The sequence below is a fragment of the Pangasianodon hypophthalmus genome, chromosome 9 (genome assembly GCF_027358585.1).
Source record: "Pangasianodon hypophthalmus isolate fPanHyp1 chromosome 9, fPanHyp1.pri, whole genome shotgun sequence".
Classification (NCBI taxonomy): Eukaryota; Metazoa; Chordata; class Actinopteri; order Siluriformes; family Pangasiidae; genus Pangasianodon; species Pangasianodon hypophthalmus.
In genome coordinates this window covers 4,635,797-4,662,254 of record NC_069718.1, presented here as the reverse complement: position 1 = coordinate 4,662,254, position 26,458 = coordinate 4,635,797, and the positions used below count along the sequence as shown (strand labels likewise).

The 26,458-nt window shown below is 39.5% G+C and overlaps 1 protein-coding gene across 4 annotated transcripts in view; it reads left to right on the top strand.

The window, feature by feature from the left end:
• fam135b (family with sequence similarity 135 member B) overlaps nucleotides 1-26,458 on the top strand; it is a 69,660-nt gene that overhangs the window by 27,230 nt on the left and 15,972 nt on the right. For all 4 annotated transcript variants that reach the window (XM_026909900.3, XM_053236840.1, XM_026909901.3 and 1 more), the window contains exons 3-13: nucleotides 864-943; nucleotides 4,385-4,524; nucleotides 7,893-7,963; nucleotides 12,075-12,248; nucleotides 12,679-12,805; nucleotides 19,389-19,542; nucleotides 19,827-19,876; nucleotides 21,355-21,510; nucleotides 23,313-23,386; nucleotides 23,923-24,077; nucleotides 24,462-26,409. In XM_026909900.3, the coding sequence (XP_026765701.3) occupies nucleotides 864-943; nucleotides 4,385-4,524; nucleotides 7,893-7,963; nucleotides 12,075-12,248; nucleotides 12,679-12,805; nucleotides 19,389-19,542; nucleotides 19,827-19,876; nucleotides 21,355-21,510; nucleotides 23,313-23,386; nucleotides 23,923-24,077; nucleotides 24,462-26,409 (3,129 nt within the window). The remainder of the gene's footprint in view (nucleotides 1-863; nucleotides 944-4,384; nucleotides 4,525-7,892; nucleotides 7,964-12,074; nucleotides 12,249-12,678; nucleotides 12,806-19,388; nucleotides 19,543-19,826; nucleotides 19,877-21,354; nucleotides 21,511-23,312; nucleotides 23,387-23,922; nucleotides 24,078-24,461; nucleotides 26,410-26,458) is intronic.

Sequence of the window (26,458 nt, the reverse complement as noted above, 5' to 3'; positions counted from 1 at the left end):
AAGAGGCGTGGCCTCTGTACGTTTAGGTCTCAGTGAAGAGGCGTGGCCTCTGTACCTGTCAGTCTCAGTGAAGGAGGTGTGGCCTCTGTACCTCTCGGTCTCAGTGAAGACGCGTGGCCTCTGTACATTTAGGTCTTAGTGAAGAGGCGTGGCTTCTGTACCTGTCAGTCTCAGTGAAGGAGGTGTGTCTATTTCCTATTAAGGTCTATTTTTTTTACCCATGAGGCCCAATAAGGGGGTGTGGCCATCTATTTCTCAAAATACTTCTTTGGACTGTTTGAAAACTACTGAATCATACTAAGCCATATCTTTTAATCATCAGAGTGCTAATCTTGTTAATGTACTCTAGATAAACATCACAAAAGCTGGAACAAAAACAGGAAGTAAACAGGAACAGTTCATGACAGTTGCTATAATCATACTAATATAAAAAGCCCATTGTATTTAATTGTTTAACTGAATGGGACATTTATTTTTGTCTTGTTTTGTATGATTGACTGCTCAAGGTTCTGTTTTTTTTTATTTCTTACACAGAGAATTAATCTTTACCCAGTTATCAGCCTTCATAAGCTGATGAGCTGAACCCAGAAGGCAGTGGAAATGGGAAATGTTTCCATCATATGATGTTATTAACTGTTACTTTATTCTGCTCATGAGTTAGCAAGCTAAAATCAATCTCTATATAATTCAGAGAAAAAACCCTGAGCTGTAAGTCTATTAGATATACAGCTAAAGTACCTAATAAACTGGCACACAAGCACCATCATGAACATCTCCACTGTTGCATTGTAGCATTGAGCCACCATATTAATAGTGAGTAAAGTGATGATGTAATGATTCCTTCTTTCTCTGATTGGCTGCAGGTTCTATCAGGTGAGGGCGGGGCTAAGAGTGTCGCCACATATTCCACACAGGTTTATAACCACAACACCTGGACACACAGGTAAGCTCTATCTATCTATCTATCTATCTATCTATCTATCTATCTATCTATCCAGCTTGTGCTCATATTCTCCCAGGAATAGAACAGACTTTAAAGGTATAAATAGTAATCTAGCTTTGTTCAACCTTCATGAATGAATGTGTGTGTGTGTATGTGTGTCTGAGAAAGAGAGAGAGAATGAAAGACTGTCACCTCACAGAACCTGTCACTCACACTCACACAGACACACACACACACTGAGCTGTTACTGTATATTATCTGCACTCTCCTGTGTGTTATTACGCCTGCGAAGGTGTGTGTTTAGGGGCAGAAATGAGCACGTCTGAGACACACACTTAGGAATTCAGTAACACATGCATGCTGGACCTCTCAGTCTCAGTGAAGGAGGCGTGGCCTCTGTGAAAAAGGCGTGGCCATTTTACCTGTCAGTCCCAGTGAAGGAGGTGGAGCCATTGTACTTGGCATTCACAGTTAAGAAGGTGTGGCCTCAGTGCCTGTCATTCTCAGTGAAGGAGGTGTGGTCTCTGTGTCATATCTCATTGAACCAGCTTTCCATTGTCTCCTGTTGAATCTTCAGATCTTTTAATGTTTCTTTCATACTTCTTTTCTGTAATCATGTATAAAGTTGTCATTTGTGTCATCTTAGAAAAAGAAAGATACAGGTCTAATGACAGAACATTCCCCTCTCTTCCCCTCTTTCACTAATCCACTTCATTCTTTGATCTGCATTCCCCCATTTGTCCTTTCTTGCTAATCTCCTCCCCTCCAAGGTCAGCCTCTGATCTCAGTTATCGCTCAGCACCCCCCCCCCCCTCTCTCTCTCTCTCTCTCTCTCTCTCTCTCTTTCTCCATCTCTCTCTCTGGCTGTCTCTAGTTTTATTCTCTCTCTGTATTCCTCGGTCTGTTCGGAATGTTAATGTTTTTTCCTGCTCTGTGCTAGCATGCAGCTCGGCCTGCTGTAATCTTTCTGCCGTTAGCTCTCCTGCAGATCCAATCAGCACGTATGCACTTAATAAGGATGCAGTGAACGGGGCTGTAAAACAGCATGCACAGAGTTTGCTGTTTGTAAAGATATTTTTTTCCAGGGAAAGTGCACACTTTCCTTTTTGTCTCGAGGCTCTTTAGTGGAAACAGGAGTCTGGTGTAAATGAGTGTCTGGTTTTTGTGTGTGAATAAAATCTGATCCTCGCTGTCTCACACACAGATCAGACACTGTAATTCAGAGTCAGGAAGTGTGCTTACTACAGCAGAGAAGTTACTCCTCACTACATCTTTCTAAATATTCAGTTCAATTCTGAATAATATGAGACTTACAGTGTCTCAGTGTGAGGTGTTAGCTAGTTATTTCACAAGTATGTTTTTATATGTGTTTCAGGACTGCTAGGATAAAGTAAGCCGCATGTCATGATAGTATCTGAGAAAGAAAAGTGATTCTGAAATAAATAGATAAAAAAAGATATTCTGAGAAAGGAAAGTGAAGGTCAGAGAATCTGAACAGCATCACTGGAACTTATAAAGCTAATAAAGCTGTAGGAACAGATCTGAAATATTCAGAATCATCCAAAAACTCTGTTTTTAGCCTAGGTAAAGCAGGAATCACTGCAATTAATCACTTTAATCACTATCTCAGTAAGGAATAAAACACTTGGAGGTGTGCACTTATAGGAAAATAATGAACTACGGAGTGGTGTGATGAAGCAGTTACTGTTACCACACCAAAGTTGATTATCTTCCTATAATAGCATGGTTTATTCCTCGTATACTACGGCAATTGCAATTACCACTTATTATTCATGAAATATCAATACATCATGCTTTTTATCCATTTGCAGTTACATGTAATGTTGTGAAACATCCACAACTCAAGTGCTCGCTTATGTTATAGCAGCTATAAACAGTCATCCCCTCACCAGCTTCTCTTTTTTCTCTCTCTTGAAGATAATAAGACAAAAAAAAAAAACGCAGCCTGTCATGTTAGTGAGAAACCGCAGAGCAGAAACTGAGTTACAGCTTTACCTCTGACTGTTACAAAGCGCTGACACTGGAGACTCCTTCCCTAACTGCTAAATAAGTCCCTGTGAATGAGCTGTTACTATAGAACAAGTACATTAATATAAACCTGTCAGAGCTGATGTTAGAGCAAATTAATCAACAACTTCTGACCAATCAGAATTCAGAATTAAACAGCACTGAGTTATACAAGTCATTAGTTTTCTCATTACTATTAGCACTACTATTGTTTTTTTTTAGGTTTAGATGATGAGATACAGTGAGAGAGAGAGAGAGAGAGAGAGAGAGAATGTCTCAGCACATTGTGTTTTTCTTTCTTGTCTCTCCAAAGGTAAAAAATCAGCAGTGAACCGTTCTGTTCTTTCCACCACATGCTGAGACCTGAACTTGCCTTCCACGCCTCTCTCTCTCTCTCTCTCTCTTTTTTTTCGTCAGCCTAATCTAATGCAGCACAATAGCACAAACAGCGCTGCTTTTCATTAAAGTCACACGAGTAACTGTGATTTTCAATTGCAGAAGAGCAATTCCTCTCTGTATGTCAGATTCTGACAAAATATGAAAGATATGAAAGATTTGATATGAAAAACAATAATGCACAGTGATTCTGTAACACTGGATTTAAGGAGTGATGTCAAGCTGCAGTCCCGTGAAGGGCAAAGCCTCAGCTTGGGCAAAACTGTACGCAAATAAGGAGGTTTGAGCAGAGATGAATGGATAAAGTCTAGAAATTAGTTATTAAATAATGTGACAACTTTTGTAATAATATATAAAATAATATGCATAACATGCTCATTGTAATGACATAATTATACGTTATATAATATACATTATTTATGAATATTTGATGGATATATATATATATAGATTTACGGATCACGCTGACTGATTATGTAAGCAGAATGTAGAAATTTTCTTTAATTTTCTTTGGATCTATCATTAGAGGATCTTTACTGGAGAACACACATTGTCACTAGCCACTTAACCAATCACTCACTCAAAAAAGGTAAAGAATGGTTCACAATTTTGGAAGATGGTCCACACAGCCTTTCATGGACATAGAATACTACAATATTCCCTCATATGCGTATTTTTACTTAAACAATTTTGCCATTCATGCATATCTATCCATGTACAAACACACAGATGTTTCCTGAAACTCTTTCAGTTGAGGTTAGTTAGCTAACAGGGCTTTAAATTGGTACTAGAGGTTTTTCCACTGAACTAGATAGACTACGAATCTAAGTTCTCTCCCACATCTACACCTCCACTTATCCTCAACCACAGCACTAAGCTCACACACAAAGACAAAACTCTAGACTCTTTTAGATTCTCTCGAATAAAAGTCTAAATGGAATAAAGGGTAAAAAAAAGATTTTTCCTTATTTGATATTTATATGTGCTGACTCATTGTCTTTATCTCTCTTTCTGTAGGCGAGTGTAGTTTCACAAAGGCTGGAGTGCACGATGGGGTTGTGTTCGGTCGGATATTTCAGATCCTCTACAGGAACGAGGAGGTTTCGTTGGAGGACCGTGTCATCTTTCGAGTCCACCTGCTACTGGATGGAGAGAGGGTCAGTCTAACCGATTTCATATCAGTCTCACTGATCTCAGATCAGCCTCAGTGGGCTCAAAGACCAGGCTATCCCACATTAGATCAGTTACAGCAACCTCAGATCAGTCTCAGTGGGATTAACGACCAGTCTTACTGACCTCAGATCAGCCTCAGCAGACTCAAAGACCAGTCTATCCCACATTAGTTGGATAACATCAGTTACAGCAACTTCAGATCCATTTCAATGGGATTAACTACCAATCTCACTGACCTCAGATCAGCCTCAATGGGCTCAAAGGCCAGTCTATCCCACATTAGATCAGTTACAGCAACTTCAGATCCATTTCAATGGGATTAACTACCAATCTCACTGACCTCAGATCAGCCTCAATGGGCTCAAAGGCCAGTCTATCCCACATTAGATCAGTTACAGCAACTTCAGATCCATCTCAATGGGATTAACGACCAGCCTCACTGACCTCTTACCTCTTGAGCCTTAGTTTTTCTCACCAAACCAGATCTATTGATGTTAATCAGTCTCACAGACCTCAGATCTGTCTGACCTAATATCACTGTCCTCAAAGATCAGTTCCACTGAGCTAAGATCAGCCTCAGTGACCTAATATCAGCCTCGTAGACCTCAAAGATTAGCCTCATTCATTAACCTTATATCTACCTCAGTAACCTGGGATCAATGCCACAGACCTCAAAGACTACTCCCACTAAACTGCCTCACAGATCTCAAAGATTAGTCTCACTGACATCAAAAAATCAGTCTCACTGACCCAAGACCAGCCTCATAAACCTCAAAGATCAGTCTTGCTGACCTGAGATAAACCTCATTGACTGCAAAGATCAGACTCAGTAGACTTATATCTGCCTCACTGAACTGAAATTAGCCTCACTGACCTGACATCAGCTTCACAGACCTGAGATCAGCCTCATAAACATCAAACGTCAGTCTCAGTGACCTCCAAAATGAGTCTCACTGACCTAAAAATATCAGCCTCAGTAACCGTATATCTACCTCACTGACATATGACCAGCACCACTGACCTCAAAGATCAGTCTCACTAACGTGTAACACAGCCCTGAGATCGTCTGCACAGGCCTCAAATATCAGTAATAACAAGCTGAGATTACCCTCACTGACCTCAAAGATTAGCCTAATTATCCTTAGATCAGCCTTAGACTCAATGACCTAGGACCAACCTCACTGACCTCAAACATTAGACTTACTGACCTGGGATCAGCCTCACAGAGATTAAAGATCAGATTGACTAACCTTAGATCAGCCTCGCAGATCTCAGATCTTATTAAAGTCAGCAATATAAGAGAAGAACAGAAGGACATCCAAGGTAAATAAATGCTGTCAGTGTGATGTGTAGATGTGCTTTTAAGTAAACATTGTAATCATTCTGTTTTTGGTGCTTAAAGATTTTAGAAATGTCAAATGTTAGTAATTTCTTATATTAATAACTTAATTCCTTATACCAGTTCTGATTAGTTTCATCAAGTTTGTTGGCACTTTCAAAAGTCACGAAGCGTCAAAGTTTCGATTTTAGGTCCAATTTAAACACCTACACACAGTATGTCACATGCCACCCAAATCAGAACAGCGCCCCAGAGCACAGCCTGTCACTTGGCTTATTTTAGATCTTATTAGTGTAAGAAAACTGAAGACACCTGAAATAGCGAACTTTATGACACCTTTCCTAATTTTAGACGTCAGCTATTCTCTTGGAGAGTGTAGCATGTAGAAAGAGAGAGGGACTAATGAGAGAGGTGACTGTTTAAATCAGATAAGCCTTCGCACTCATTCTCTTTTACTTTTTCTCTCTTTTGCTGCCAAAAATAACTTCTCATTTTCCTAGAGTGTCTATTTAATCAATATGTGTGCGACAGTAATTGGAACAGGGTGGTGAGGTGGGATCATGTGTGTGTGTGTGTGTGTGTGTGTGTGTGTGTGTGTGGTCAGAGACTTCAAGTGACGATATTCTCTTCTTTCTGAGCTCTCATAACTTCCTACGGTCAGAGTGTTTATTAAATAGATTAGCATTGAAACTGACCATAAATCTGCCATTTAATATTATCAACATGGAGAAAAGTTTAGCAGGACCGCTGTCCACCAATCAGATATCAGATCAGTCATTTAAATCAATCTCGTGTCTCAAAAACTGATCAAATGTAGCAGAAAAACAGTAGCATTAATGGTGGAATTGTGGAGTGAATACGTGCAACACGTAGACGCGATTTCAGTGACAAGCAACATTTGAATTGAGAGTTAATTTTGTATTAGTTCCTACCTATAATTACTGCTCATTTACTGTTTAATGCACAAAAATGGAAGGAAAAACTTATAACCTTATAGAAGGGGAGTGTGCAGAGTGTACATACCTACTACGTTTAGCTTGTTTTGCTAATCTGCCAACGAAGCTAGTACGAAGCCGAACACGTATGTAACACGCAAACCAACAAAAAATTTTCACATTGGTATGTATGTTTTTTTAATTTGTATTTAACTAGCTATCTTTGTAAACCTTTACATTTTAGCTACCACTGCTCCTCACTGGAAAAAAAGCTGGACAGGCCACACCCACAAATGACAACAGGAGCAGTCGCTACACTCCCACAAGACACAAGATATGAGTGGCTTGTAGCTTGGTAGTGTGAGAGTAGGGTCAATGCATTTTAAACATCAGCAGTTATCTGGTCATTTGCATTGGATTTGATGTTTGAGTAAGATTTGGTGTCTTAATTGCAACCGAACAGTTAATGGGATAATATTGATTGATGAACATTTCAGTGATGCAGAAATGGTGCATGATGGTCATTCTCTTAATGACCTATTGACATTTCCAGAGGGGAATTACAGTGTTTCAGAGCTTGATTGACAGCCAGGGGAGGTTCTAGACGAGTGTGATATCCAAGCGCATGACCTTGACAGTCAGGTGAGTGTTTGGGTAGGGTAGTGGTTATGGGGGAATGTGCAATATGTATATACATAAATAAGTCAATATTGAGCAAGTATTGTGAAGACTAGATAACATATTCTAGCTAACTAACAGAATGGATTAGTGTCAGGCTAATATGAGTTACTGATATTGCCCATAATTCTTTGTAGCCTTTACACATACAAAAGTTCGGTAAAGTTTACATTAGCACAGCAGATAATGCTAGTTCTTGATGTTATCCTGACACCACGTATCACCTCCTGCTATCCTAAAAGCTAGTGCAGCACAGTTGTAATTGGTGAACCATCACAGGCCAACGTGCAATAAGTATTGTCAGTTTTATACTGAAATGGTGTATAAAGTAGAGACATCGCACACAGTTGGACACCTGTGAGTTTGATTGATAGCTGGTTGTGTTTTATTCTTCTTCCAGGTGGAGGAAGCACTGAATGAAGTGGACTTCCAGCTGAGACTTGACCTGCACTTCACTGATGTGGAGCAACAGTACGTTGTGCCAGCTTTACTACATTTCCCTCTGCAGATTTTATCCTTTAAACTCTAGTCTTTAATAGATTTTACACTGCAGTCAGAATGTTAGTGAAATGGAGAAGCCAAATGAATAAATTATTGATCGTGCTTTTAATCATGTAATCAGTAGACTGAACACGTTTCAGCCATCCTGAATCTGCTTGTAATGTCTAGACTGAATGCTATTATGCTGTGGAGTTACAGCAAGTTATTAGAAAAAGGCTGTAAAAATAATTGAGTAGCTTGTATGCAAATTTTACACTACCGACTACAGACTTTACACTCCAAACTGCAGACTTTACATTCCACGCTACAGACTTTATACTCCACGCTACAGACTTTATACTCCACGCTACAGACTTTATACTCCACGCTACAGACTTTACATTCCACGCTACAGACTTTACACTCCACGCTACAGACTTTATACTCCACATTACAGACTTTATACTCCACACTACAGACTTTATACTCCACACTACAGACTTTATACTCCACACTACAGACCTTATATTCCACACTACAGACTTTATATTCCACACTACAGACTTTATACTCCACACTACAGACTTTATACTCCACACTACAGACTTTACATTCCACACTACAGACTTTATATTCCACACTACAGACTTTATACTCCACACTACAGACTTTATACTCCACACTACAGACTTTATACTCCACACTACAGACTTTATACTCCACATTACAGACTTTATACTCCACACTACAGACTTTATACTCCACACTACAGACTTTACTTTCCACACTACAGACTTTACTTTCCACACTACAGACTTTATACTCCACACTACAGACTTTACTTTCCACACTACAGACTTTATACTCCACACTACAGACTTTATACTCCACACTACAGACTTTACTTTCCACACTACAGACTTTATATTCCACACTACAGACTTTACTTTCCACATTACAGACTTTATACTCCACACTGCAGACTTTACTTTCCACACTACAGACTTTACATTCCACACTGCAGACTTTATACTCCACACTACAGACTTTACTTTCCACATTACAGACTTTATACTCCACACTGCAGACTTTACTTTCCACACTACAGACTTTACTTTCCACATTACAGACTTTATACTCCACACTACAGACTTTATACTCCACACTACAGACTTTATACTCCACACTACAGACTTTATACTCCACACTGCAGACTTTATATTGGCATGGTGCCACATGGGGGCCATGGAGACGGCTTGGGGATCCATGAGCCCCCAAGTGGAACGGGGATCTCATATGGGGAGTTGTACTGTGATGACTTGGGACTGTGATTGCTGTGGTGGCTTTGGGGCTGCAGTTGCCACAAGCAGCTTTGCACTCAGGACTCCATCAGTGGAGAGTGGATAGGTTTAACAAACCGGACTTCTTGTGAAAACCCTGATGAATTTACTGGTTGCACAATTGCACTATTTGTCCATTTAGAACACCATTATAGAAGGGATCTATTTATAATGGCACTATCTATTAGCACCCAGATGAGGATGGGTTCCCTTTTGAGTCTGGTTCCTCTCAAGGTTTCTTCCTCATATCATCTCAGGGAGTTTTTCCTCACCGCCATTGCCTCTGGCTTTCTCATTAGGGATAAATTCACATATTTACAATATATTTTGGTTTAATTTGATTTGAATGTATTTATTTCTGTAAAGCTGCTTTGTGACAATGTCCATTATTAAAAGCTCTATACAAATAAAACTGAATTGAATTGATATCACAATCCTCTACTGTAAATTGTTATAAAAAGGTACTCAGGTGAATTTTTGTTCTGCAAGGGGACAAACCATGTACATTTTCCATATAAGGTACTATAAAGGTTCTTTAAAAGTCAGATTAAATACCTGAAATGGTAGACTATTCCAGATTACAGAAAAATACTAATTGTAAAAAGTTGTAGCGTTGAGGGTCACACTATAGTGACGAATTCTGACAAACCCTGAAATTTACAGTGTGAAAAATGAACAGAATATTGCTGAATGTGTGTCTTTCACTAGAAGCTACATTAGTTTTAGCCAAACCTCTTACTTCACACTTAGCCTGCTTTTCCTTACTCACTTTCTTTCTCTCAGCTACTCTAATGAGTTTTGTTCAGGGTTGAGGGATTATGGGAGCCTGGGGCAGGGTGACTTCCGAGTAATGAACCGTATCACACACACACACACTCACACACACACATAGTTAGGAAATGAATGAACAGGGCTAGTTTATAGTCACAGCACAATTTACAAACTACCAGAATGTCTAGAAAAGCACAGAGAAACACATACCTCACTCTCTCACACACACACACACACACACACACACACACACACACACAAAACGCAGCAGTTCACCATCCCAGTCATCTCAGTAGAGTATAGTTACAACAGCATGTCCTCTACATATGTCCATACACACACACACATACACACACACACACACAAAACGCAGCAGTTCACCTTCCCAGTCCTCTCAGTATAGTTACAGCATCATGTCCTCTACACACACACACACACACACACACACACACACTTAAATGTGGTGGTTATTAGTAGGTCTGATTTGTGTCCTTTGATAATTTTGGCTGGATTTTACTCTTAATTGTAATTATTACTTGAAAAATACATTCATTTACACACACTCTCTCTCTCTCTCTTTCGTGCACATACTCACACACACACACACACACACACACACACAGAAAGAAAGTTGATACAATCGTGGTTTGAACAGTCACAGATGGGTGCCTATTAAATATTTTAACACAGTTTTAACAGGACAGATGAACCACAAACTGTGACACGTGTTGGATAAAATGTCAGCTGAGATCGTTTTACACTTCAGTGTATAGAAAGCGCTGAAACAGCAGCTCTGCTATCCCGCAGCTACATCTGAGTTTACTTCCAAAAACCACCGTAAACATGCATATTTTAGCAGAGACACTGCTATTATCTCTAATCTTTTGCTAATGATGTACTAAAAGCAGGCCTGCATTTGTCTCCGAAAGCAAACGTAATTCGGGAACGTTACAGAGACGATGTAATGCGATGAATACGTTATCGATTACACTTTTAATCACGTAATCAGTAGAGCGAACATGTCTGATTCAGAGGTGTGGAGCTGAGCAGGCTTAAAAACCAGAGTAGGTTACACCAGACTGAGCTGTTCATCACATAAACGGATCAAACGGCTTGATTTCAGAAAGATGACAGCACACACATTGTCTCATTTCATTCCTGTTTCGATTTCACCTCACACTACACACTACTCAGGAGCTGCCATCTTTTTATGGCACACTGCATATAGATATAGTAGGTATATATACTGTATCTTTATACAGTAGATACAGTATATACATATATATATGAAAATATAGGACTTATAGAGGCAACAGAAAACAAGTTTTAGAGGAGGCTTCCACTAATGAGGCAGGTTAGACCTATAAAAATGAAACGATGGAATGGTGTACACCAGTGGTGGCTGGTGGTTTTTAAACCAGTGGAAGCATGAGGCCAGCAGATATGTATGGTCTTGTATGGTCTACATATGTGTGTACTTATGGATATGTGTGGTCTGCATATGCTCGCTCACAGCACTACCAGTCAGTCAGTTATGTTACTTATTTACAATATGAACCAGTTACAAAGCTTATAATCACAAGCTATATTAGTTATGTGAAATTGTTATAGCTATACGTATCGAGTTACATTAGATTTTTTCCTGTGGAAAAACCTATGCAAAAAATGAGGACACATGAACAAGCAACAGGAAATAGAAGAAGGTCCCACTAATGAGGCAGGTGAGACAGATTACAGATTAGACTTTAAAAATGAAATAATGGTATACAGATGGCGCACAAAAATGGTTACTCAGCTCTAATGTGTGACTTTTTTTAACCTTAAAAGTGAAGAATGCTTAAAGAAATCCAGCAGAATATGTGTTAATTATTATAATTATTATTTTAGAAAGGCATTTATTCCCATAATATATTTCTGATTTATTTTATTTCCCAAAATCATTCAAAAGCAGTCACTCAAATCAGTATGTGTGTGTGTGTGTGTGTGTTCAGGTTGGCTGATATCTCTTCAGTGCCTGTGATCAGCAGTAGGACTCTGGGTCTCCATTTCCACCCACGCAGCGGCCTGCACCACCACCTGCCCGTCATGTTTGACTACTTCCACCTGTCCGTCATCTCCATCACCGTCCACGCCTCTTTAGTGGCTCTACACCAACCACTAATCAGGTAACCTCGCCCTCACCTTCTCCCAGCTACTCACAATAATCATCAGGGAACTCCACTGTCACCTTTTTAAATCTTTTTAAGATGCAGGAGAAGCTGAAATGTTTGGTAAATTTGGCTTAGTGCCTTAAAATGCTGTGTTTTTCAAGTGATTGGAGTTGAACATGACAAGCCAAAGTGGATGTAGCCATTAGGGGAAAGCCTAATTAAAAACAAAGTGGTTTAGCTGTGTTTCATACCAGACAGACGATTGTGTTAATGCTGCAATGCAGCAAAAACCTCTAGCTCTTTGACACGCTGGTGTGATGAATCTCAGTGTCGATGTTCTTCACTTACAGCTCCATCTTCCATTTATCTGATTACACACAAGACAATCAATCAGCCTCGAGAGGAGCCACTGACCTTCTTCTTCCTCTACTGTCTCTTTCTCTAGTTTTGCACGTAGCAGTAAAGGGGCGTGGCTGGGAAAGGGCTCTCCAGAGAGTGAGGCTCCACCTCCTGTGATGTCAGTGGAGAACCTGATGTTCGGGGCGGGATACTGTAGACCCATACTCACTGAGGTAACTTCCTGTTCCTGTTAAAAATATTAACACAGGTTTGTATTAATGCGTTTATTCTTAATTAGTACTGAGTACCTGAGATTACTGGCTAAAATTAGCTGGTAGCTTGCTAATTGCTAAGCGCACATTTGACGCACCTTATAATTAAGTAAAAAATACATAGTTGAGTCTAGTTTATTTTTTGATGTCATTGCAAACTTTGATATTTTCGAAAAAAGTGAAAAGATCAATCGGCATATCAGTGGTTTTTCTACTTCTTTAAAGACGTTTTCTGTGTCGCTCAAGACAGTTGATGTCCTGTAAACAAACCCAGCAAACTGTAAAAAAAAAAAATGCTTATCATGGTCACCTGACACAAATTCGCAAGTCAAAACAAGTTGCTAAAAGCTATCTCGCGCTTTTTGTTTGCCTCTGAATTGTTTTGTAGTAGTTAAAGTTTTTTTCAATTCTTTTTTGACGAAGCATAGTGTATTCTATTATTTTTTTTAAATGTTGTTAGCTAGTTATAGTTTCATAGCGACTTTCACAGAACAGTTAGCATATACAGTGTAAAAACAAGGTTATGTGTAGCATCGACAATTAGCCATCTAGAACCGTGTACAGGGTTCTAGTGAGAGAGAGAAAAACAGTGAAGGGAACAGGAGATTAAGGGTAGATGAAGCCGGCGGTATCGCTGGGGAAATGAGTTGCGCTGTCACACTGAGCTCTTATTAAAGTTCAATTAACCTTCTGCTGCAGCACATCCCAACTCAATAATCCTGACCCTGTGTGTGTGTGTGTGTGTGTGTTGGAGATGTGAGGTTTAGCTCTTATCCTGCCAGCACTTTCTAGCTACTGTATTTAGTAATGCACACATCTGAGTCACTCCAGAGTATCAGACACATGGCACTACATGTGCATTAATGTATCGGTTTTACCGTACAGAATATAAATGTGCCTCTTAAATGGCACGTCCAAGTGCCCTACAGCTATACAACAGAAAATTCATCAACTACAGAGTGGCACATAATTGAATTATGACTGAATTTAAAAACTTGCACATGTTATTGCTCATGACAAAAGAGTTAATGTCCAAACATGATGTATTTGTGAAAAAAAAATGTGTGAAATCGCATTAAACTAAAAATTATAACTAGGTAGAGTTATGCGAAGCTAGAGTTATGTCAAACTAGCTTTCTGGCTAGCATTAGCAAGTCTATTTAGAGTTTTACCAGAAATGCCGAAGAATAGGAAACTGCCCACACATTTGGCTGGACACCTACAACTTTCTTAAATCGCATTTTAAGCATGTACAAATGTCAGAATTTCCCCTTCATTTTTCTGCACTGCATGTGGGAAACAGAAGAATCACTGTGTAATGACTCGAGTTCATTTCCCCTTCACCTTTATCAGCCTCTGATTAAATGATAGTGCTGTTTAATTGGACAGCTCATGGCCCCACCCACCCCTGATTGGCTGATGGATGGTTATAGTTCCCTGAGGCAGGTTCCATTTAGGCAGTAAATGTTTAAAGCGGTCCCTTACGGCGCAGTATGGTTCCTGTTAACACCCCCCCCGCAGGGTGCTTTAATAAGCACAGTGTTTTGCCTGGTGTGTGTGTGTGTGTGTGTGTGTTTGTGTGTAAGGTACCTACTGTTTGATCAGTGTAACGAGCATGGCTTTAACGATCCCATAGCTGCAGGAGAAACCCACAGAGCAAGCATCTTTCCATCTCTCCATCTGTATCTTACTCCATCCATCTCTCTACCTTATTTTCTCTCCATCACTTTCCCTTTATAACACACACAGAGGTGGCAAGTATGTGTCAGTGTGTGTAAGAGTTGCTACCTATGAGTAAGACACTTCTTCTGCACTTTTATTTGTTGCTGATGCTTCCTTTCTTACTCATTCACTCACTCACTCACTCTCTTTCAGTATCCTGGTCAGGGTTGCAGTGGATCTCGGGAACACTGGGCATGAGGCAGAAATACACCCTGGATGGGACACCAGTCCATCTCAGGCCACCATGCACACACACATTCATAGACTTATTTACACCTAGAGGCAATTTATTGTAGCTGATCCACCTATTGGCATGTTTTCGGGATGTGTGAGAAAACCGGAGAACCTAGATGAAACCTATATAGACACAGGGAGAACATACAGTACTCCGCACAAGCAGTAACCGGGGACCCTTACTATACATTTTCATTTCCTTTTTCCTTTTTTTGTTCCCAGATACACAATATGGCCAAAAGTATGTGAACATCTGACCATCACACCAATATGTGGTTCTTCCCCAAACTGTGGCATATACGCAACTGATTTAATGTCTTCTACATTGTTGCATCAGTAAAAAGAGCAATTTTTAGATTTACAAAATTCGATTTTTGGGATTTACCTGCAGAAACCCACAATCAAAGTCTCCAGAAGAACTTTGTCAGGTTCTCCAAGAAACTTAGAAAAACTTATCAGCCAATGTCTGTATAAAACAGCAGAAAGTGTACATGAGATTACAGATGTTTTTCCTAAAGCAAAGCGTTGCCATACCAAACATTGACTTTGTTTAGTTTATTGCTGTTAACAGCTCTTAGTGGATTTTTTTACATAGAAAATGTATCACCATATTACCATGTTCATATTCTCTACTATACCATGACCCCCAAACGTTTTCAACTCTCTACCTCAGTGTCCTCCTACATTCTTAACTGTACTCTTTTTAAGCAATACTCAAAACACTTTGAAAAGAACTTGTGGACTGTGGCATTCTCTCAGCAGGCGGCTGTTCTGCCACAACTTGCAATTACTGAGCTAGCTCAGGTTTGATGACAGAGCTTTGTGCATTTTTTTACCACTTTACAGGTTAATTACAAAATAGTCACGCAAAAACACATGTTCTCTGAAGCACAGACATGCTGACATACGTGCGCTTATGTGTCTGTGAAAACACGCATGATTATGTAAAAAAAAACAAGAAGCTGAGAGCCTGAAACACTACAGATGAACAGTGCAGCCAGAAACATGGTGTTAACAGGCATAGTGTTGAGTACATTGTGGAGGTAAAGGTTTTTTTTATTCTGAAAAAAAAAAAGTTTTCATGACCCTTTATTACTTTTTGTCTTTATCCATACCCCCATGACAAAAAATTGTTTACACCCTCATATCTTTAAACCTTATCCTAGCCTTGATGCTAAACCTATTATCCTAACCTCACTCCTAAATCCTAATTCTGAGTACTCAGTTCCATCCCTAAACCCAAACTTTAAACCCTAATACTAACCCATCCTTAAACTCAGTCATAAACTGTTAAACTGTCAACAATCGAATGCTTAACCATAACCTCAACCTTAAACCCAATGATAAACCTGTAAACTATACCCAACTTCAAACCTTTAAACCTTTCCACTCATAGCCTTAGCCCTTAACATAACCCCAACCCTAAACTCTTAACATAACTAATCAACTCTAGATCCATAACCCTAAATCATAAAGATAACCCCAATCCAAACCCTTAAATCTAGCACAGTCCTAAACTCACCCCCATTTAACATTAAACTTAAACCCAATCTTAGGCCTTCAACTCTTCATCCTAACCCTAGCTCGGAACCCTAAAATGCAACCTTAATTCTAACCCTAATCTCAAAACTCAATTCTACACCTTAAAAATTTAACCTTAATTATAAAACATCAACTCCAACCCTAAACCATCAACCCCAAACTTCAACTCTACACCTTCAAGCCTAATCCTAAACCCTAAACCCCAAGCCTAAACCCTCAACTCCAACCCTAAACCCTAAACCATCAACCCCAAACATCAACTCTACACCTTCAAGCCTAAACCCTCAACCCTAAACCCCAAGCCTAAACCCTCAACTCCAACCCTAAACCCTAAACCATCAACCCCAAACATCAACTCTACACCTTCAAGCCTAATCCTAAACCCTAAACCCCAAGCCTAAACCCTCAACTCCAACCCTAAACCCTAAACCATCAACCCCAAACTTCAACTCTACACCTTCAAGCCTAAACCCTCAACCTTAAACCCCAAGCCTAAACCCTCAACTCCAACCCTAAACCCTAAACCATCAACCCAAAACTTCAACTCTACACCTTCAAGCCTAATCCTAAACCCTAAACCCCAAGCCTAAACCCTCAACTCCAACCCTAAACCCTAAACCATCAACCCCAACACTCAACCTTACACCCTCAGCCCTAATTCCTCAGCCCTAAACCCTCAACCTTCAATCCTAAGCCTAAACCCTCAACCCCAGCACAAAACCCTTAAACCATGGGACTTCATTCTTATGCTCAAAGGGCCGATGTGGCTGTTGTGGCTGCCTGGTTGGAATGAAGGTCTACAGCCACACAGGCCCTTTGTGGACAAAATTGAAGACCCTGCCATAAACCCTCAGCCCTAAAGCCTAACCCTAATCCTAAACACTAATCCCAGCACCAAATCTTTAAATCTAGCCCTAACCCATTTAGAAACTATAGCAATATCACCACCATCAGCAGTAGAGACACATGTGGTAGTGTTGCTTCATTTTAGCAAGTATTTTAACCCACACCAGCTGCATTTTTCTTTACCCAGGCTGCTAAGTGAAATATAAACCTTTTACACCCTGCGAACTCTAATTCAAATCTACAAACATGTCATGATTGTGCAATGTATAGTAGTAAGATTTTTACAGTAGAGATACTAATAAACAACCAGAAACAAGACCCATATGCAGTTAATTTACTCTCCCATTGGCTCATACCACCAGCTTTTTGCTGAACTGTCCTTTAATTACAGGTGGCCCAACTTCCGTTGTCTCCATCTTCCATGTTTTATCAACACATTCGCACATCTGGGCATTACATATTTGATTGTGTTAAAGTGTTTACCCTGTGACAATAGGTATGTGTGTATATTTGTGTGTTGATCCTGTCACCAGGATGTCTGGAGGTCACACTGTAAGGGAGTGCCACGTATACTCACACTCACACACACACACACACACACACACACGTTCCTTGTTTAACTGCTGTAAGCTTGCTGAGTTTAGTGCTCTCCTCTACGTTTGATCTTCTTGTAATTATCGAGCTTCAGGCTGGACTGAATGTGCTCACAGCTGCTGGGCTAACAGCAGAAAGAGAGATAGAGAGAGAGACAGAGAGAGCCAAGAGGCGGTTATAAATGTCTAAACTGATTTCACTAATGACTCTATGAAGAGTTGACTGTGCACTGATGAGTGTGACATTTACATACTGCATTATGTACAGTCGAAAACTGTTTATCAGCTAGCAAAATGTCTCAAATGTCCAAAAACATCTTATTTTGGCATCTTATTTTCCGTAAGCTGTAAGGATGATAATTCATGACACATAACGTGCATAACCCGAACCATTACCACCATTACGAGTATGATGTGATACCTTTTGGTATCAAGTACATCCCATCACAACTATTGGTGTGTGAGCAGGATTTTCATAGATTACACATCATATGTCACACACTTTAAATACATACTGCTTTAAATAATGCATTCTTAAATGATAAGCACTGACGAACTAGAATTCTGTATTAGGATTTATACCACCGCAGTCTTGAATTCTGACTTTGTGTCTATATGAAAGGTCATTCACAGGGACTTGTATAGCAGATTAAAAAAATCGTGTTATTTAACGAAGAAAAAAACGTGTAATTGTTGATATGGTGAAGGTAAAATATCTTAGAATCAGAAACCGGTGCAACAGTGTGCTGTGGGGCTTAAGGTGACGAAAAAGAAGACTATAGTCTCATAAAATTTCCTATTTATATAGTAAAATAGACGTAAGAGAGTAAATGAAAATAGCAGAAGAGGCATACATAAACAGACCAGAAGACAATCAATCATAGGACTATAGGACAAGCCTGGGACCCAGTTACAAACCGACACACCGGTTGAGAATCTTTTGTGTGTATGGCTTGTCTAACTCACCGTCACTGATTGCTCTGGGCTTCCACCCAGAAAAACGTCGGACAGATGATTCAGAGGTGTGAGAGAGAAAACGAATGTTGTGTAAGCAATCAGCCAACATTTATTTAGTGTTTGAAGCTTTGATTTGGGAGGTACTATGCAAATGTACCCGTGATTAACGGAGGCTTATAACCATTAGTTTATCTTATGCAAATTTTACACTGAAATCTTCATACTTTCAAACGACCTCAACTGGCTCCATGTTAACATTTATTAATTTCCATTCAAGATCTTGTCCATTGTAAAGTAGCTAAGTTCTAAAGTGGTCTAAGTGAGTAAATGCATAAAATATCATATTTTTGCTTGTGTTTTCTAATAGAAGTCGTGGCTGCTGCCCAAATACAATGTCTGCTGTTATGAAAATGATTCTTTCTAGTGCGAGATCTCTTGTTTCTATGGTTTGGCCAATCAGCAGTCTCACTAAAGCTGTGCATTCCTGTTGTGTTACACTTCCTCAGAAGATATTTGTTTGAGATTTTATTAAAGCTGCTCTGTTCTGTCCTGAAGGAAATGACAGGGCAGAAATTTACCAGGAGACAATAAAATCTGACCTCCAGTCTGTCTGTGTGTGTGTGTGTGTGTGTGTGTGTGTGTGTGTACAGGGCAGTTTTTACGTGGCATCAGAGAACTGCCTGCAGCGAGCTCATACGTGGCACAGGACTCTCTGTCGCCTCCTGCTGGCTGCTTATAAAGGCCTAAGCTTCTACTATACAGTGCTGATGAAGGACAATCCTCAGATGCAGCGCTGTGAGATAGGTACACTCACAACATTCACACAACATTCATATAATGCTCAACATTCACACAGTGCATCCCAAACATTCAGAATTAAATGTATTCTGATTCTGATTATTCTGTAAATGTTATTTTCTTATGGGACAAACAACAGTGGCCTTTATCTCTCTCAAGCGTTAATTATTATTTAAAATGCATTAAAAGATTTTTAAATTTCTTCTAATTGCATGAAATATGAATGTGGGCATGATGAGTGTACCAGTGCTTGATCCATTTAGAGATTATTTGTGTCTTTCTTCCCACAGAGGAGCTGCTGGTTGAGGAAACACTGAACAAACTCACCATCGAGTTACAGGTTTGGAAAACTCACTTTTGTTCAAAGTCCCGATTGGGAATTGCATCAAAAATGATACAAACTGCAAGAGTCCTGTTTCAAATGCCCCACTTTAAACAAAGAGAGATTGTGGTAGTAAGCCCAGATCAGGTCCTCAGAGAGCTCTTTCAGCAAATCTCAGCTGGAAATGTGTACTGTAGATATTATGCAGCTTTTGAAAAGCTTCAGGCATCTAGCACATACTTTTTTTTTTTTTTTTCTGAGCTCCGTTCCCTTTTTCACTCAGTTTACTATTATGCAGTTCAAGGCAGAGTAGCTTTATTTGACATAACCAAATTGAGCTACAATACTGACATCAATATAACAGCAGGAAACTCAGATTTTAACTGAAAAATATTTTTTTAATTCTACTACCAGAATATCAGTTTATTTACACCATACCACTGCTGAATTCTGGATTGTGATTGGTCAGAAGGTGTTGATTAATTTTCTAGAACAGCGGCTCTGACAGTAGTGCAGCTGCAAATCACAGGTTTATATTAACACACTCGTTCTAATACGTTATCGTTTCTATAGTAACAGCTCATTCGCAGGGACACGTACGACAGACATCCCACAGAAATTCATTAAAAAACATATGTATTCATTGACATGGAAAAGTTTTTGGTAAGGAGATGTTTATTTAACGTTTATGGAAGGAGTCTCCAGTGTCAGCACTTTGTAACAGTCAGTGGTAAAGCAGTAACTTTACGTTTTTTCAACATCTTCAGGACAGAGGAGTTTACACTTTTGTAGATTCTCAGTAACATGACAAGCTGTGTTTTTTTTTTTTTGTTTTGTCTCATTAACATCAATCAAGAGAGAGAGAAAAGATACACTGGTGAGGGAACGACTGTTTATAGCTGCTCTGTAACTATAATGGATTAAAAAGTATGGCATAAAAGAGGCATAAAACACTAGGGGACTTGCTGATGTAGGAAAATAATCACCTTTGGGGTGGTAACAGTAACTCTGCTTCATCACACAACCCTATAAATCATTTGTTTTGATCCATAACAGCATCAAACACAGTGGTTTATTCCTTAATAAACATATTTCCAGCAATCTAACTTTTATCAACAGACCATACTCATTAAAGCAGGAAAGAACCGCATTGGTAATTAGTATCCCATGCAAATATTTAATGGTTATAGAACGTATTAGCATAGTTAGCATGTCTATTTCTACCATCTGATATCAGGTAATGATAGCAGAAAAGAAATTGAGACAGCATCAAAAAATTAGTCACAAAATGTACGAATTGTCTACTGCATTGAAATGCCAATCAATGCATGTCTCTTCATATTTTTCAAATTATACATATTTGCTCAGATTGTTAAAATATAATGGGAGAAAACAGACAATATGTAAATAAATAGTGCATTTACAATAGATCATAAATTAGTCTTTAATTTTCTAGCTTATCATTGAACATTCTTTTTTTCTCTCTGTCTCTGCAGTTACAGAGTGGTCATGAGAAGGTAGCCGAGCAGATCTCTCGTGATCTGTCTCAGCTGTGTGCCAGGCTTGCATCTCTTTGGGCTCAGTTTGTGGAGGCAGCTGTTCCAAATCCCCATGTCCGCAGCTACCTCGCCCAGGAGCACCATAAGCTCAGGGTAGGTGAACCTGTTAGTCTGTTAGTAACACCTTATAGCCAATGATGTAAGCAGGGTGTGCCACCTAGAGTGTTAAGTGAGGGGTTCATATTACCCCATGGCTCGAACTTGTACTAGGGTTAATTTAATTTGAACAATTTTAACAATGGACAGTGTCACAAAGCAGCTTTACAGAAATATATAAATTCAGGTTAAGGTTTGAATACCAGTTCTGGAGTTGCTAGCAGGAGTTATTGAGCATTATACTAAGCAACTACAGGGTGTTTCGTAGCCATTTACTGGTCTTCAACCAGCTACACATGATATGGAGTTTGGTGCCAGTGCCCTCCCACAATATTACGACACATCATCATAAGAAGTGCTGAATTTAGAGTTCTGTATTGCAGTTGAAATGCCAATAAACATCTCTGCTTATAAGTAAATACAAACCAGATAAAGGTTGCTTTGACGTACAGTATATGTAGTGTTTAGTCCATCTGAATGGATCCCTGGTGCATTTTCCCTCTAAGTGTGACCACAACAAACAGTCTGAGAGTGAACTGATCTCAGTCCATATTCTAATGAAGTCTAGTGAGAGAGTGATTCAACTCTGCATCAACTCAATTACCGGAAGTTAATCAAAGATGATGTGTGTTTTTCCAGCATGTTGTTTTTTTTGTGTGTGTGTAATTGTGAGCTGCTAAAGTAGGCCAAAGCACAAAGCTGTATCACTGCAGAAATTCCATGTGCTTGAAGATTTGGACCAATGAACAAGCAGAGAAAATAAACACTGGATGTGACACACAAAATGTTTTAAACTAGTTATTTATATAACTGTCTAATCATTTATTTAGTGACAGATTCATGTTCTTCATACTTGGGTGATTTTCGTGATTCCTACACACACTTTATTTTTTGTTTGTTTTCTGTCGCTGTTTTTCTGATCAATGAATAGATTAAGTCTACAAGTACAATTTCAGCCCTACATGCTACCAAGACAATAATATATATATATAATATGTATATTTGGTGTGCTTAATTACACATAGTATACATAAATGTGAAAGTGCCCAAAGAGTTACAATAAAAGTGATATGGAGGCATTGAACAAACTCATTATTTATACTTAGGTTAAAATTATACTCCAGTCTATACCTGCACATAACAGTAACAAGTAGATAAAACATTAGTATTAGCATTAGTGCGGTATTAATCCTGATTTATATCACAGTTCTGCCATTTAAACATTTGCATTATTGGCCAGGTTCCTCCCTCTGCTATAATATCTTGAGGGAAACTCTGATCTCCTTTTATAACCTTTATTACAAAAATGTTATATGGACCATAAAAGTAAATACAGCTATAAGGGGAAAGCAAAAGCAGGGAGATATTTTAATAATGAATGGTCCTTGGACAATACCCTGGGAAAACCAATAATCACTGTAATAGGTTTATGACCATATTTGAAGAGAAGCCAAGAAGCCTGGACTGGAAGTAATTACTCCAGCATTGGCTGAGGATAGAGAAAAGTGGCAAAAGCATGGTTCCACCAGCTTTCAAGGCATTGAGTTTGTGTATTAGATTACGTGATGAGCTGATTCCAACTACTATTTTTAATTATGTAGATAAAAAATTCAGATTTTATCAGATTTTTTTTTATTACCAGCCTTTTTTCCAGATAATTGTCAGGCACAAAATGTCCGACCAGTTTTTTTCTCAAACTCACAAGAGTGAGATAAAAAAGTTATACATACACTCCGAAAGATTAATGCCCCATGTGGAGTCTTCGATATGCTTGTAAAGGTGGATTACCTTTTCTGCAGGTCAGGAGATTCTCTGAGGGCTACTTCTTCACTGAACATCCCAAAGAGTCTTCACTCACCTTTCAGGAGGAGCTGTGAGCACCAAGAATTTTTTTTTACTTTCTAAATTTTTTCATGGCTATCCACTTATAAATATCTAGAAACATGTTACCTCACTTATGTGATTTTTGTCTGTTAAACCAGCTTTACACTGTACGATTTAGCTTGATTTTGCTGGCCCAGACAAAAATTACACATCATAACATAGCAAGTTAAGCTCGCTGATCGTAAAGCACATAATGTGACATGCTAACTGGTGGCAGATTTAGTATTATTGTGACCAAAGTCAACTACAAAGTTCTGTCAGTGTGAGAAATGTTTTTTATTAAAAACTCAGAATATGAGTACTGCTATGATGCACATCTAAAATCCATCAGTAGGATGATCTGAAACTTCCAGTCTAAACCGACCTTAGATGAATACACCATACACTGAATCCTAAGAAGTTTTTACTGAAAATTATTTTTCTGTATCAAAAACAATATCACAGCTCTGCAGTAGACTTACACTATCAGATTTGAAGACATTATTAATGTTTCACACAAGCCACCCTGTCTTTCCCTCATTTCAGCATCAGTAGGCATGCTCAGATGGCCGTGGACTTGAGGAGTTCGGAGTATCTCAGTCTTATGCCCCCTCTGCCAATCGAGTGCCTCGACATTGATGGTGACTGGAACAGCTTGCCGATCATCTTTGAGGACAGATACGTGGATGCACCCTGTTTTGGTAAAGCTGAAAGTGCACCCTTTTGGAAAGACATCTATGTCATATATCTGTGGTTGCTAATCTGGTTTTCCCACCATTGGATTGCCTTATTCTGCTGGGATTTATGGAGTTTTTATTATTTTCTTATTTTCTTCTGACCCCTTAAACTGTTTCACATTTGCCCTTTGTGCACTTGAATCCTTGTGCCACTTTATTGTTACACTTAAAAGTATTTATTGAAGTCTGGTTTAAAATCACTACAAGGTGTACAGTTGGCACAGGCATGGCTAATTAAAAAAAAAAAGTGTGTTCAGCCACTTCTTGAACTTAATTTTAGAGTGATTTAATTTTCAATTAATTTTCTCTAATTAAACATTTAATTTGCCTTTATTTCTCCCTTTTTAGATTATAAACCACATGTGCCAAACCAGATAGGCTCAAACACTCAGAAATCTACTGATTCTGATGATACCGGGACGCATTCCATGTCCCCCAGGAGACCTCAATCACCAGCAGTAAGCACTAAGGATCCTGCCTCTGAAGACTTCATGGACCTACCCACCTACGTGGCTCTAATTGGAAGGGAGAAGGATTTTGTCATTGATAGAGAGGGGAATATGGTTGAATTGGAAAGTCCAGTTGGCTCTTTAGATGGGAACACATGTATAGACACAACTGAAACTGAGTTCGGATCCAAAGTTGAATCAAGTGCTGACAGTCATCAGGAGAGCGAGATAAGAGAATTGGACAGAACTAATGACATAGAAGAAGAGCTGTCTCAACAGTGTACTGACAGAACTGGTTTGAAATACATAAAGGTCAGACCCAATGATTCTGACCCATACAAGGGCGATGCAGTGCTGCTCATTCAATCAGGAAACATAAAATTTACTGATCTCACTGTCCCAGATATTTCAAAGTTTTCTTCTGCAAATCACCAAAACAGTGATTCAGAGATTCAAACCGTCTCTGAGAAAATTAGCATCAAGGAAGAAGAGACAGTTTTGAGAGACACTTGCACAGAATCACCAGCGTTGACCCAAGCTGATGGTAGTGTTGATACATTGTTGACTAATTCTTCTATAACAGATCGACCAATGACACCTCCACACAACACCAACATTCTGCCGCTGGACCATCCCTTGTCTGAGACACCTTCAAGAGCTGGGTTTCTGGGCAAATTGAAGATAATGAAGCGTTCATCCTCTGTGATCTCTGACTCTGGTTTTGAAAGTGAACCCAGCTCCGTGGCCTGGCCCTTGGACATCCGAACTGGGGTTGCTGGAAGTCGTGACCCCTTGCACCTTTGTCGTCGGCGGGTGCATCGGAACTCCCTGGAAGGCCTTCAGACTGAGAGCCATGGTAGTCTGCCCAGTGCTACACAAGCCTCGCTAAGTTCCATTAGCTCCCTGCCTTATGAAGATGAGGATGAGGAACGACAAAGGCAACTCAACACACTCACCAAATCTGCTTCTGCTCCACAGATCAGCAGCCCTGACAACAATAATGAAAATGTTATCCAAGACCCAACCATTCAAGGGAAAGTTGTCCTGGAAGCTTCCAGTCAGATGAGAAAGAAAGTAGAATGTGGCAATGTAGCTGACAGACAGGAAGTATCTAATCAGGAGATGTTTGAGGAGATACTCTGCAAAAAGGGGGAGACTGAAGATATTGAAACTGATACTGGGTTGATAAGTAACATCTCAGAAGTATTACTTTTTCACAAGTTTGCAAAAGAAACACCTGATGAAGCAAGTGATCTTGAGGATGTAAAAGATTGTAGTGGTGTGTTGCATGATGGAGATTCAAGTCTGCTTAATGAAAACACTGGACTTTGTGACAATGAATGTTGCGAACACAAGATGTCAAACACGGATACTGGTAATGATCCTGATAGTCACAATTGTGATGCCATTAGTTTCCAAGACATTCATCTTAGTGAGCTTGAGGATGGTGAGCTTGGGAATATCACAGACACACCAAACCATGAAAACCAGATCAGCTTTAATGTTGACAGCCAAGCTAGCAGTAAACCCAGTGACCTCAAAGAGCTTCCAACTAATGGAAGAGAGCAAAAGGGGAAGGAGGGGCATGCAAGGACCAATCAGGTGCCAAGTTCAGGCTTGGCATTTATGAATAAGAAAGTGGTGGAGGTGGTGAATTTGTCTGTTTCGTGCGCACCAACCTGCCTTCCCTTTTCTTCTGTACTTCGTGACTCACCATCTGTCAGTGGCCTCTCCATCAGACAGGCCAACTCCCCCATTACCCATCAGCCACTGGGCTCTTTCGGAATCATCTCATCCTCTTCCTCCTCCCTGTGTACTGAACAGGAAATCAGTGAGAGAATGATAAAGTAAGTCACAACTCAATTTTGGTCAAATGCATATTCCGTAGATACTGTG